At 38.0% G+C, this 12,982-nt stretch overlaps 1 protein-coding gene across 3 annotated transcripts; it reads right to left on the reverse strand.

Annotated features, from left to right (window-relative positions):
* Window positions 130–4,292, reverse strand: LOC109213224 (eukaryotic initiation factor 4A-9-like). 3 transcript variants are annotated; one of them, XM_019377001.1, is made up of 6 exons: window positions 4,059–4,291; window positions 3,479–3,614; window positions 2,154–2,642; window positions 1,989–2,056; window positions 1,324–1,757; window positions 130–909 (listed from the first exon to the last, which is right to left on the reverse strand). In XM_019377001.1, the coding sequence occupies exons 3-6, from the start codon at window positions 2,630–2,632 to the stop codon at window positions 277–279; spliced, it is 1,614 nt and encodes a 537-aa protein (XP_019232546.1). In that variant the 5' UTR covers window positions 2,633–2,642; window positions 3,479–3,614; window positions 4,059–4,291; the 3' UTR covers window positions 130–276. The 3 variants fall into 3 exon arrangements, with proteins under 3 accessions (XP_019232546.1, XP_019232551.1, XP_019232542.1); XM_019377006.1 differs by lacking the exon at window positions 3,479–3,614 and having other exon boundaries at window positions 130–891; window positions 4,059–4,292; XM_019376997.1 differs by lacking the exon at window positions 3,479–3,614.

The following is a 12,982-nucleotide window of genomic DNA, read 5'->3' on the forward strand; positions in this document are numbered from 1 at the left end:
ATATACACAGTTCAGATAGTACTTTTCCATTTAATGATTGCTTTATTAGTACCCAAAAAGGAAAATAAAAATGCCAATATCAAATAAGCTGTGACATTGGTGAGAGAGATTCCTATGTGAGATTTCTGGCAAGTCAAAAATTGCATCATCATCATAAAAAAATGCAAACACCTCGTTCGTGTTCGCTCAGAAAAGGATACTAGGAGCTATCTTTAAGGAAGTAGAACTTCCCATAAGATCTATATTCTTACCTATATCACTAACACAAAAAGCTTTTCAGAAATCAGCAACATTTGATGGAAGTTCGTCGATGACCACATTGTAGAACCTTTGAATATCAGATAACATTTTTTCCTCATCTGCTGTTACAAAGTTGATAGCATATCCTTTACTTTCAAATTCTCCACTTCTTCCAATACGACGGAGATAATTCTCTAGTTGAGTTGGAAGATCATAATTTATCACAATACATACCTGTTTCACATCAATAACCCGAGCTGACAAATCAGTTGTGATAAGTATACTGGAGGAACCAGAGCAAAATTCACGCATGATTATGTCTCGAGTTTTCTGGTCCATTTTTCCATGAGTGGCTGAGACTGTGTGACCACGGCTTCGCATTTTATCTGTTAGCCAATTGACCTTTAGGCGGGTGTTAACAAAAATAACACTTTTGGTGATGTTTAGTCTCTCGTAAAGATCATATATTGCATCAAGCTTTCGTTCTTCCCTTACAACATTGACATAAAATTGTTTGATACCCTCAAGAGTCAGTTCATCAAATTTGACTAACACTTTCACTGGCTTATTCATGAACTTCCTTGTGATTTCAAGGGCGTCAGCTGGCATAGTTGCATAAAATGCTACTACGTGAACTTTGGCAGGTAAAAGCTGCAAAATGTCATAAATCTGCCAATAAAGATACATGGAAGACAATCAAAACTATGAATCTGCAAAGTGCTGGTAAAATGAAATGGAGGGGAAAGATTGAGTCTGTATATACCACTCCATGAGAAGTAGCAAGAAAATGCACTAAACTCGTTTCTGCATGGCTTGCAACTAATTGAATAGAAAGGATAAACAAACCCTGTGCCACCAACATTATGCATACCATTGAAACCTCTATTTCTAATCCCAAGAATGATTTAGGAAGGAGGAAAAGCACATGCTGACAACGTTTAATTTCACATCTTCTACACTGGTTATTTCAAGAGAATTAACAAAAGAGATACTCCGAAATTGGGAAATACCCAGCCACCCTCGGACCTAAACAGAAAGCATATGTCATCAAAGTGTAAAATACTATTGCAGAAGATGAACTACCTGGTCTTTAAATCCCCTTGAAAGTATTTCATCAGCTTCATCTAGCACAAACATTCTAATGTGATCAAGAAGCAGAGATTGGTTTTTCCTCCGCAACATGTCAAATACACACCCAGGTGTACCAACAACGAGATGAACACCAGCTGATAGGATATGCTTATCCTCCTGGATGCTATTACCACCTACACAAGCATGGACCTTTACCCCAAGGGGGTCGCCAAGTGCTCGCATGACATTCTCAATCTGTTGTGCGCGTTCACGAGTAGGTGCCAAAAACAAGGCTTGGCATTGAACTAAGCCACTGTCAAGCTGCTGTAAAATTTCAGAACAAAATGCAGCTATCTTCGCTGAGGCAGATAGAACCTGCTGAATTACATCAAGTCCCCCGCAGGATGGAACTATACCACTTTGCTGGATTGTGGATTTCTCAAGACCTTCAATAGAAACATCAAAGATTGCACTCAGCAAAATGGATTAGGAGGCGGGAAGCGAAAATTGTCAAGAGGTGAAGTCCGTGAAGAACTTAAGAGTTTTAGTACCATTTTGAGGAATAGAAAATCCAAAATTGTTAAAAGACTTAACACTTATACAAATAGATAATCCAAACAGAACCTAAACAATGAGACAAACAAAAGGATTTCGATTGAATTTTTTTGAAAACGTACCTTCTTTATTTGTCTGTATCTGATCCATCAGTTCAACTTTAGCCTTATTTTCATACTCAGCAGCAGACCTAAAAGTCATAAGATAAACTTAATATTACCTCCTGATAGCCACATTGTATGTTAATCATACTTACAGAAGCAGCAGGACACAATAATAGCATATACCTAGCACACAAAAGCTCCTGACGCAGTCCATCCATTTCAACCCTTAAAGAAGGAATCTGTTTGTTTTCACCTTGCATCCTGACGAGGTCCTTCGTGAGTGTCTCTACCTGGCCAGAGAGATCCTGCTTAATGGTACAAAGCTTTGTAACTTGCGAACGGAGGTTTTTAACCTCAATTTTCAGTGGTTCAAGAGCTCGGAGATCTGCTTCCAGCTTCAAACCCCTTTCAGTAAGTTCCCTACAGCGGATTTCATGCTGAACTCGAATATCAGATATCATAAGATTCATGCGATGAAGTTCCTCCCTAGCAGCACCTAATTCACGTTGCAAAGCAATTCGATCTTCAGCCAGTCTCCGATTTTCAACATGTTGCATTTCAAGTTCTTTTTCTAACAAGGCAGGATGACGCATGGGTGGAGGCATAGGACCCATGGGAATATGTTGTGCAGGGTAACCCTGATGATTATGAAATCCTGCCATCTCACGCGTGCTGTAGAAGTGTAATTGCAACAAAAGAATTAGACCACACAATCAGAAAAATTCAGCTCAATAGCAGATGAATGATACAGCAGTTCAATTAAGTTTTCAACAAGTGTCCTATAATAATCTTCAGAATCTTCTGTGGGGGAATAAGTTCGCATAACAAAGTTGCAGTGGTTATGCCATTCTCAATAATAATAGAGTTATCAATATTATGGATGGCCCTTTGGAACCAAGGGAAGCTTAACGAACCCAGTAAATAGCACAATTCTTGACAGTGAAAAGAGAAGCCAAAAAAAAGGAGGATCTGCCATTGACTTATAGTTCAAGTTCCTATTGGAAGGAGGGGGAGAAAATTCCAGGAAATTGAATTCTATAGAAAGACAAGAAGGTAATAAGAGCAAGTCGATCAATATATAATGGTCTTCCAAGAATATATTTATGGGGCAAATAATGCATCGACTTTCGAAGAAACTAATTAAAAGACGAGCCCAGTGAGAAAATACATAAGTTAAGTATACAGTATTACATCACCAGCTGGGCAGACAAACTCTTTAAAAAAACTTATCTTATTCAAAAGTAAAACAAATAAACCAAGGCCATGAAATAATAGAAGCTAATACGGAGTGGACTTGAGAAATCCAGAAAAATTAAGGTGAACCTGTCATTTCCCTCAGGCTAACAATCTCAATCTATAGCTGAATTGGAAAAATAACCATCATATGTATACTTGATGCTGATCAACATAAGATAACAAATTAGTGTTGCAAAAGCACAATTTCTCATAAAATTTTATTAAAATTGGCAGTTTCAGATAGTGCACAAGAAAAGTAACTACAGACTAACCGTTGGCTGCTTAGTTGTTAGCTGACTCATAAAAAGCACACCTAGCTTTCTTAAACGGATGGAAGATATAAGACGAATTCAGTCTTGCTTCTTAACAATTTTCCTTTGCTGCATTTTTGTTTTGAGCTATGCTTTTCTGTTACACATGCAATCGTTAATTCCGACTTTATACAGCAAACCGAAGAAACACAAATCAAGATTACTCTTTTTGATTCTCAGCCAAGGGTGTATTCTAATGGTCAATGAAGTGGATTGAGAACCATGAGTTCTTAGGTCCAAATCCCGGTGGATGCAAAAAGAGTAGGTAATTCTTACTAGGTGATCGTGATTCTTTTCATTTGTCCAAGCCTGACAGAGTTACGCAATAACTGTAAAATTAGTGTGTGCAAGCTGGTCTAGATAATATATATACGATAATAAAAAAAATATCTTCTTTTTTTCAACAGCACGTAGAAAAATTAAAATATAAAAACAACCCTAAATTCCACATTCTTTTTTGGGGTTAATAGAGGAGATAACTCGACTAAGAAAACTGTCTAAATCAAAAGGAATGAAATAGTGCCGAGATAGGAATTTATACCTTGAAAGGATAGAGAAATTGAACAGCGGCAGCGTCGGACGCCGGTGGAAAGGTGCCTCTCTCCGCCTCCGGCAGAATGGTTTAGGAGGTGATTTTAAATCCGTTACACTCAAGCCTCGTCCCGCCGAAACAAAATGATATTCCACCAGAAACAGTGATAGTAGCACAAAGGGAGAAAATTTGTTTATCTTTTATACGAATTGATTTCTTAATTTTTTTTAGGAATAAAATCTAATCTATTTATTATCTTTATCAAGTATTTTAAATTAACTTCTCGGTAGGGAGGATTTTACCCATGGACTTACGCGGTGTGAATCCGATTACACAGGTAAGCATATTTGACCATTTAAGATACCGAATGATTACAAAAATAAAATAGTGGTAAGGTTTACGTACACACTATCCTCCCCAGACCACACAATATGGGATAATAGTGGGTATATTATTGTTGTTGTATGATTACAAAAATAAAGTATTATATAAGTGTTACGAATTCAAATTTATATGAAGATGCCTGAAATATTTTTTTTTATTTGATTTGTATCAATCGGGATATTTTTACCTTTTTTCTTTTTGTAATGCAATTACAGAATAAAAGAGTTCTTCCGTTAATATTTTTTATATTTTATTTCAAAAGCTTCTCGTGTGATAATTCTCGAAATTAATTTCTATTTAACGTATACATAAACCTATCAACTTCTCCTCAAAAGCTAACTATATAATGGGGAAAAAGTTGATTTGAAATTTTGAATATTTACTAGATAACTAATGGGAGAAGTGCTATGATTATTATATCTCAACATTTTCTTTAATACTATATTTCAATAATTAAAGGTCGATTTTGCTTTTAAAATTAATGGAATGACTAAATTGCTTAAGCAGCCATAGTTAAGTGCATTTTATTGGTATTATTCATAGTGCAAAAGATAATGTAGAACCCAGTGAAGTATGTTTCAGTTATGAGATTATCGTGCAAAATATCCAACGTTACAAAACTATTTTATTCCCCTTTACAACAACAATAACCCAGTAAAATCTCACTAGTGGGGTCTAGGGAGGATAGTGTGTACGCAGACCTTATTCCCTATTAATTTGGAAAAATTACACTATATAGCCGCTATAAAAATAATAGCCGAAAAAATATAGAATTTGTATATTTTATGTATATATTGTCACACCTCCTTTTTTACCCGAAAGAGGATATAAGGGAGTTTTTCCAATAAAGTGATAATAAACAAAACGGGATTATTTATTCAAATTCAGAGTCGCCACTTGGGATAATTTATGGTGTCCCAAGTCACCGGTTTAAAGTCCCGAATCGAGGAAGTTTGACTCTGTTTTACAGTCCGCGAAACACAAAAATCCGGGTAAGGAATTCTGTTAACCTGGGAGAATGTGTTAGGCATTCCCGGGTTCCGTGGTTTTAGCACGGTCGCTTAACTATTATTATTTGGCCTAAATATCTGATCAATAACATGTTTTGTACCTATTGTGCATTTTTAGCTTTTCAAACGCTTTTACTTATTTATGGAGTTATTTCTGGAACAAGTTACGATTGTCGTACACTTGTTTGTTTTTGTACATGTTGCGAATCGTGTCACGGGAACCGTACCCACAATCCACAACACGTGTATTTTATTAACGTTCGCAGTTGGAGTTGAGTCACATGAAATATGCACCCGGATTTGGGACTTACGTATCACAACCACGTCACGGGAACCGTATCCGTAGTTATGATGATTTATTATAACGCACCTAAAGCATTTTCTACGAATGTTCATATTTAAAACTAAGTCGAAATACAATGTAAGGCTACTAATTATAGATATGCATTGGATAAGCATGTTGGCCTTCAACTATTTTGGAAAAGATTGGCCAGTGACATGCCCATTACGTTATTCCATCGCAACCTTGGAAGACAGTATCACTAGTATTGATTGGGCTCGAAATTGAGCCCAGAAATCATTCCAAGGTTAATTTCGACCAGGCTGCCTCGAGCCCAGATATTGATTAGTAATGTGACTCAATCCAATTGGGCCTTTAGTCAATTCTTAGTAACTTTAAAAGAAATCGGAATGAAATAAGACTACATCAAATAACTTCTTCGTGAACAGAAATATATCATTCCACATAAACTTGGCAAATTCGAGTTACAAAAATCTAAAGGCATAACAACATTCTTGACACAACGGATTTGAATATAACTATTTTAGCTACATTGAAAATCCTAGCCACGTTTTAACAGTATGAAATTAACTTTTGCATTGTTGGGGTACGAATATGGGCTATAGAACGAGCCCAATAATATGAAAGATGTGATTATAATACCAGTGCAGTCTTAAGTGGAATTCTGCGTGAACAAAAGGAAACAGATACTAACAAATCGACAAACCACTGACCCTGAACTAAATTACGATGTTTCAATGATAGAATTACAAATCCATGCCTTAATTACAACAACTTAAAATGAGCCATGGCCATCATATTGGCCAATACCTCATTTCCAAGAGCGGACAAAACAAAACGAGCTAATTACATGAACTTGCAAACAGATCTGATACATGCGAGATGAACTATTGAACATTCGACACTAAATATCCTAGCTAAATTATAGACTAACATGGTAGATCCAGCACATTTAAACAAAAGCTAAAAGAAAAGAAATTACAGAGTGGTTAAACATTTGTAAAAGAAGCTGAAATTCAACATTGAGTATGAACTTTCATATCATAAAGTTGCATCCATCATAAACACATGCTTGCACTTTATTTTGTCACTCAAGGTTCAAGGAAGTACCTGGTTACAGAGCAAAACAAGGTAATAGATCTTTGAAATCAATAGAAGATAGCAGGAAACAGTAATATCAGCAGCAAAGAAATAACAGCATCACACAGCTTCAGTCTCAAACCATATTTCAACTTAAAGAACCCAGAAATCCCAAGGAAAAACTGTTTTAACCTTCAGTAAAACTAGAAAATAGATAAGGTGATGGAACAATAGAGCTGGATTTTCAGAAGTGTTTTTTAGGGTCTGAAATCCGTGTCTATTGAGTGAGGAGAGGGCCCTATATATACCTAAGAAATTTGTTGTGTGCCCTCCAAGTCAGGAAATAATTCCCTTAAAACAACCCTCAACAAAAAATCAGAAAGAGCATCTTTTTAACAGAAACTGGATAGCTGGCCATTTCTAATTGGCTTCAGCAATTTATATTTGCAAAATGGGGCCAGCTGTCCATACTTTAGAACATTTTAATTACCCTATCTGAAATTCCTATTTACCCACCTTTCAAATGACCCCCTTAAGTTTTCCCTTTGTTCAATTAAACCCCTACAAATGTCTTCTAATTTACAAATCATAGCAAACACCAACAAAGCTTGTAATTATCAAATCAAAGCAAATAAGCAACCAAAAAATACAGTGGAAGTAAGCATCTAGAAGAAAACCTAAATTAAACTAAACCCTAAAACATGCAAACTAAACAAAAATAACAATTATGGAGAAGGACACAAAGAAAGAAGAACAATAACAGAAAGAAGCGGAAATTCCTAAAACATGCGAACAAACACTGGAATTCCTAAAACATGCGAACTAAACAAATAACAACTATGAAGAAAGACGAAAAGAGAGAGGAACAATAGAAGAAAGAAACGGAAATACCATCCTAAGCAACTGCCAGCTTGGATCGAACTCAGTGGGGTACATGAACTGAAACTAACATCAATCGATTGTAAGTCATGGGTACATGGATTGATTTAATTTCCTTTAATTTCTAATTTTAAATACTAACAAACTTAATTAAACCTAAATTAAGTCCTAAACAAAACCTAGCAATGTAAAATTGACTTAATTATCTATATCTAATACTAAAATAATTAATTGATTTAATACCAATGAAAGCAAGGTACTAATTTATAAAACTAAACTAAAATGTGGAATAATATATATATATATATATATATATATATATATATATATATATATATATATATTTGATTTTTGTTTATTAATAAAATTAATTAACAACGTAAACCTAAAATGTAAGTATCAGCAACTAAAAATGCACACAATTAAGCAGATATTCCTAAAAATTCCATAAAAATTAAAATAACTTAGAAAACAACTATTTTGTGATTTTGTAGGAGTATTTTGGTCGGGAAAAAATCACGTGCTCACAGTTGCTCCTCTTTGCTCGAAAACACGAATAGTTTTTGGGCAAAGATAAAGTGAGCGAATACGAGCGATTTTTGCCCGTTTGGATACTCTATGGGAAGCATTTTTGAAAAGTTTAACCGAACCTTGCCTCGAGTTGCCTACATATCCTTGGCTATAAAGGAATCAGGTCAGTGTAGTTTTAGAAGTTTTGGTAGCTGGGACTACCGAGAAGCTGTGATTTCACTGTTGCTGCTGCTGTTACTGCTTGCTGAACTCCTTATTACACCGAAACCAAAATGAAAAGAAGGTAGGCAAGTCTATTAGCTATGAGTTACAAGATTCCTATCTATATGTCTTCAAACTTGATCTTAAAGCTTCTTTGAATCTCCACTTGCTCCTTCAACATGAAACAGAAATTCACCCTACTCTTCAGGTGGGCATCCTGCTGACTTGAATTTGAGAGAAACTAGAAGTTGACCCTATTCTTCAGCGGGCATCCCGCTGCTTGCACTTGAAATAAACTTGAACTTGGAGTAGACTTGAGCTCGAAAACCTTGCTCCTCAGGCGGCTCGTGCTACTTTCTGATTTGAATTAAAAATTGTCCCTATTCTCCAGGCGAGATCCTGTTGTCTTTGACTCGAATCTTGAAAACTGAAAGTGACCCTATTTTCAGGCGGACTCCTGCTGTCTTTGACTTGAATCTTGAAAACTGAAAGTTGACCCTGTTCTTCAGGCGGCTCCTTAATGTCTTTGAATCGAATCTTGAAAACTGAAAGTTGACCCTGTTCTTCAGGCAGGCTCCTGATGCCTCTCCGACTTGAACTTGAAAACTGAATGTCGGACCCTGTTCTTCAGGCGGGTTCTGATGCCTCTGACTTGAACTTGACAACTGAAGTTGACCCCTGTTCTTCAGCGGGATTCTCCTGATGCTTCTTGATCTTGAAATTGAAAGTTGACCCTGTTCTTCACGCGTGATTCTCCTGATGCTTCTTGAACTTGAAATTGAAAAACTGAACGCTGACCCTATTCTTTCAGGCGGGCTCCTGATGCCTCTCTGACTTGAAATTGTGAACTGAAAGTTGATCCTGTTCTTTCAGGCGAGATTCTCCTGATCTTCTCTAACTTGAAATTAAAAAGTTGAACATGTTCTTCAGGCGGGCTCCTGATGCTCCCTGACTTGAACTTGTAAACTGAAAGTTGATCCTGTTCTTCAGGCGGGATTCTCCTAATGCTTCTTGATCTTGAAATTGAAATTTTACCCTGTTCTTCAGGCGGGATTCTCCTGATGCTTCTTGAACTTGAAATTTGAAAACCGAACGCTGACCCTGTTCTTTAGGCAGGCTCTTGATGTCTCTCTGACTTGAAATTGTGAACTGAAAGTTGACCCTGTTCTTCAGGCGGGATTCTCATGATGCTTCTCTAACTTGAATGAAAGTTGAACCATGTTCTTCAGGTGGGCTCCTGATGCCTCCCTGACTTGAACTTGTAAACTGAAAGTTGACCCTGTTCTTTAGGCGGGATTCTCCTAATGCTTCTTGATCTTGAAATGAAAGTTGACCCTGTTCTTCAGGCGGGCTCTTGATGCCTCTCTAACTTGAAATTGTGAACTGAAAGTTGACCCTGTTCTTCAGGCGAGATTCTCCTGATGTTTCTACAACTTGAAATTGAAAGTTGAACATGTTCTTCAGGCGGGCTCCTGATGCCTCCCTGACTTGAACTTGTAAACTGAAAGTTGACCCTGTTCTTCAGGCGGGCTCCTAACGCTTCTCTAACTTGCACTTGAAACCAATTTCTGAAATATTGACCCTCGTTCTCTAGGTGGGATCTCCTGCTTGATCTCGAACGAAATTGAAAGTTGACCTCGTTCTTCAGGCGGGTTCTTGGTGCTTCTTTGACTTGGACCCAAAACCGATTTCTGAAATGTTGCCCCTCATTCTCCGGGTGGGTGCCTGCAATCAAAAACAACAAAACAAACAAAATTTCTGCCCCAGTTTGCACTAGGAAGATTTGTGAGTTGTTAGCGAAACTGTAAATCACCTATGCTATTGATGAAGGATGCAATGATGAGGGTAAAACTAAAAACTCGACTACGATGTGCATCTCCTGTGAGATTGAGCCTGAGGAAAATTATAAGCTAAGCTTGACTAAACTAAAAATTGCCCCTATTCTTCAGGCAAGACCCTGAACTCAAGAAAAACTAGAGATTGAAAACTTAAGGAAACTAACAACTGACCGTATTCTCCAGACGGGACCCTTGAACTTTAAGAGAAACTAAATATTGAAATCTTAAAGAGACTAACAACTGACCCTATTCTCCAGGCGGGACCCCTGAACTCAAGGAAAACTAAAGACTAACCACTTAAGAAAATTAAAAATGACCCTATTCTCCAGGCGGGGCTCCTGAACTTAAGGAAAGCTAAAGATTAACAACTTAAGAAAACTAAAATTGACCCTATTCTCCAGGCGGGACCCCTGAACTCAAGAAAAACTAGAGATTAACGACTTGGGAAAACTAAAACTGACCCTATTCTCCAGGCTGGACCCTTGAACTAAAGGAAAACTAAAGATTAACAATTTAAGAAAACTAAAATTGACCATATTTTCCAGGCGGGACCCCTGAACTTAAGGAAAGCTAAAATCTCTTCTGACTAGGGAGAATGCCTAGGAGGTACGGTTCTTCTCAACTAGGGAAAATGTAGGAGGTGAAAACCTTCTCAACTAGGGGAATGCCTTGCAAGTAAAAACCTTCTCAAACAGCCTTTGTGCTGACAAAATTTGGGCGCGACACTTCAAAAATTCAAGCTTCCCAAGCTTTGATTTGGACATAGTCTTCGTCCCTGATTAAAGCAAAGAAAACTTGTGAGTTTAAACATGGTGGTTGGTTTGTGGCCTTGACATTGAGGGCGATTGCTCCTTCACTTGCCATGATAACTTTGATTTCAACTTGAAAGACCTTTCTTGTTTATTGACTAACCACTTTCTCTGTCACCCTTATCACAGAAAATACCTCTGATCCATTCAAACCCTGCCCCTCTTTGCTCGAAGACACGAAGGGTTTTCGGGCAAAGATAAATGAGCACCATGAAAGATTTTTGCCTGCTCAGCACTCCATGAGAAGCATTTTGAAAGCCGTCTGACCGAACCCTGCTTCAAAGGTTGCCTACATATCCTTGGCTATAAAGGAATCAGGTCAGTGTAGTTCTGGAAAGTTTGGTAGCTGGGACTACCAGGAGCTGTAATTGCCACTGCTTTTGCTGCTACTACTGCTTGCTGACCTCCTTATTACACCAAAAAGGAAAATCAAAGCTAAGCCAGCTATGCCTAACAACTATGAGTTACAAGATTCCTATCTATAAATCTCTTAAAGCTTGATCTTGAGTCTTAGCTGATTTTGCTGTGGACTCCGATCTGAATCTTGATGCTCGCAAGTTGTAGGTGTTGTTTCCTTCTGCAGCATTGGGTCAAAACGGGGTCGGCGGAGCTTGTGACTATAATCAAATTTTGAGTCGTCCGCACCCTTGTTTGCTTCATCATTTTGAATTCATTTCTTTTTGTTCTTTTCTTCTTTTCTTTTTCTGGATTGAGACTCATTCCATCGGTCGTCTCGCACCCCTGTGCCTCGGTGTTAGACCTGCTTAAGACACCCAAAACAAACAAACGACCGAAATTTTCTGCCCCAGTTTTCACTAGGAAAATTTCATGAGTTAGTTGTGACACATATCTAAGCGATCAAATCAGGATTGTGTAGGGAGATCCTCGGTTTTCGGCCGGGATTTGGAAAGAAAAGGCTCCTTGGTGTTTTGGCTGGGAGATCTTCGATTTTTGGCCGGGATTTGGAAAGAAAAGGCTCCTCGGTTTTTTGGCCGGGAGATCCTCGGGTTTTGACCGGAATTTGGAAAGAAAAGGCTCCTCGGTTTTTTGGCCGGGAGATCCTCGGTTTTTTGGCCTGGATATTTAAGGAATGGGATCCTATGCTACCATGATTTATTTTTCTTTTGGGATTTTCATTTTTATTTCTTTTCTTCTTTCTTTTTCTTTTGTTTTCCTCTTTTATATGTTTTCCTATTTATTTAGCAAAACGCATGAAAGAATTTGGGGGGAAACTTCCTTTTTGGTCGTTTTCCTGCTGCAAAGCTGTTTCAGCGCTTGCGCATTTCATTTCCTTTTGGATTGCACCCGCTTATTGCACGGTTGCTTTGAATTAGACCTGTTTCAACAAAGAACAATTTGTTAGTTTGAAACGGTGGTTAGTTTTGTGGCCTTGATCATCTCAATTGCTTGATCCCGGCCCCATTTCCGTTGAGAACTTTGCTGCTCGTTTGCCTTGAGGGTGAATCTCTTTTCAAACCGACCGGGTTCAACCTTAGGACTTCATGATGACTCGCCCATGTGGGCTCTAGCCTTTTCACTTTATTCTGCCCTTGGGACCTTTGCCTTTGACTTCCTTTTTTTTTAATGTTTTTTGCTTTGAAAGCATCAACCACCATGGTCAGTCGAGATTGGCCTGACGCACTCGCTGAAGCTGGGTATTTTCTTTGACTCTGACCAGGCGGAGCCCTGTGAAGCCGGTCCTACCACCTTTCTTTGTACTAGTTACGGAATCAGAGTTACACCGAAAGGGATTCAAAGAAAAAGTATGCAAAAGGTAAGCATATGATTTTAAAGAGAAGCGTCCCTTTCGGGGGAAAAGGAGGACTTATCTGGGGTGCATGCTGGCTTCAAATGAACATGACATGCTTGTTGGATTGGACACCCGACCCACACAAACTTT

The sequence above is a fragment of the Nicotiana attenuata genome, chromosome 2 (assembly GCF_001879085.1).
Source record: "Nicotiana attenuata strain UT chromosome 2, NIATTr2, whole genome shotgun sequence".
Classification (NCBI taxonomy): domain Eukaryota; kingdom Viridiplantae; phylum Streptophyta; class Magnoliopsida; order Solanales; family Solanaceae; genus Nicotiana; species Nicotiana attenuata.

Coding starts and splice junctions, on each gene's coding strand:
- LOC109213224 (XM_019376997.1), bottom strand. CDS start 2,632: ATGGCAGGATTTCATAATCATCAGGGTTACCCTGCACAACATATTCCC. Junction 2,057..2,153: donor CAGGAGCTTTTGTGTGCTAG/GTATATGCTATT, acceptor TATGACTTTTAG/GTCTGCTGCTGAGTATGAAA. Junction 1,758..1,988: donor GATACAGACAAATAAAGAAG/GTACGTTTTCAA, acceptor TTTCTATTGAAG/GTCTTGAGAAATCCACAATC.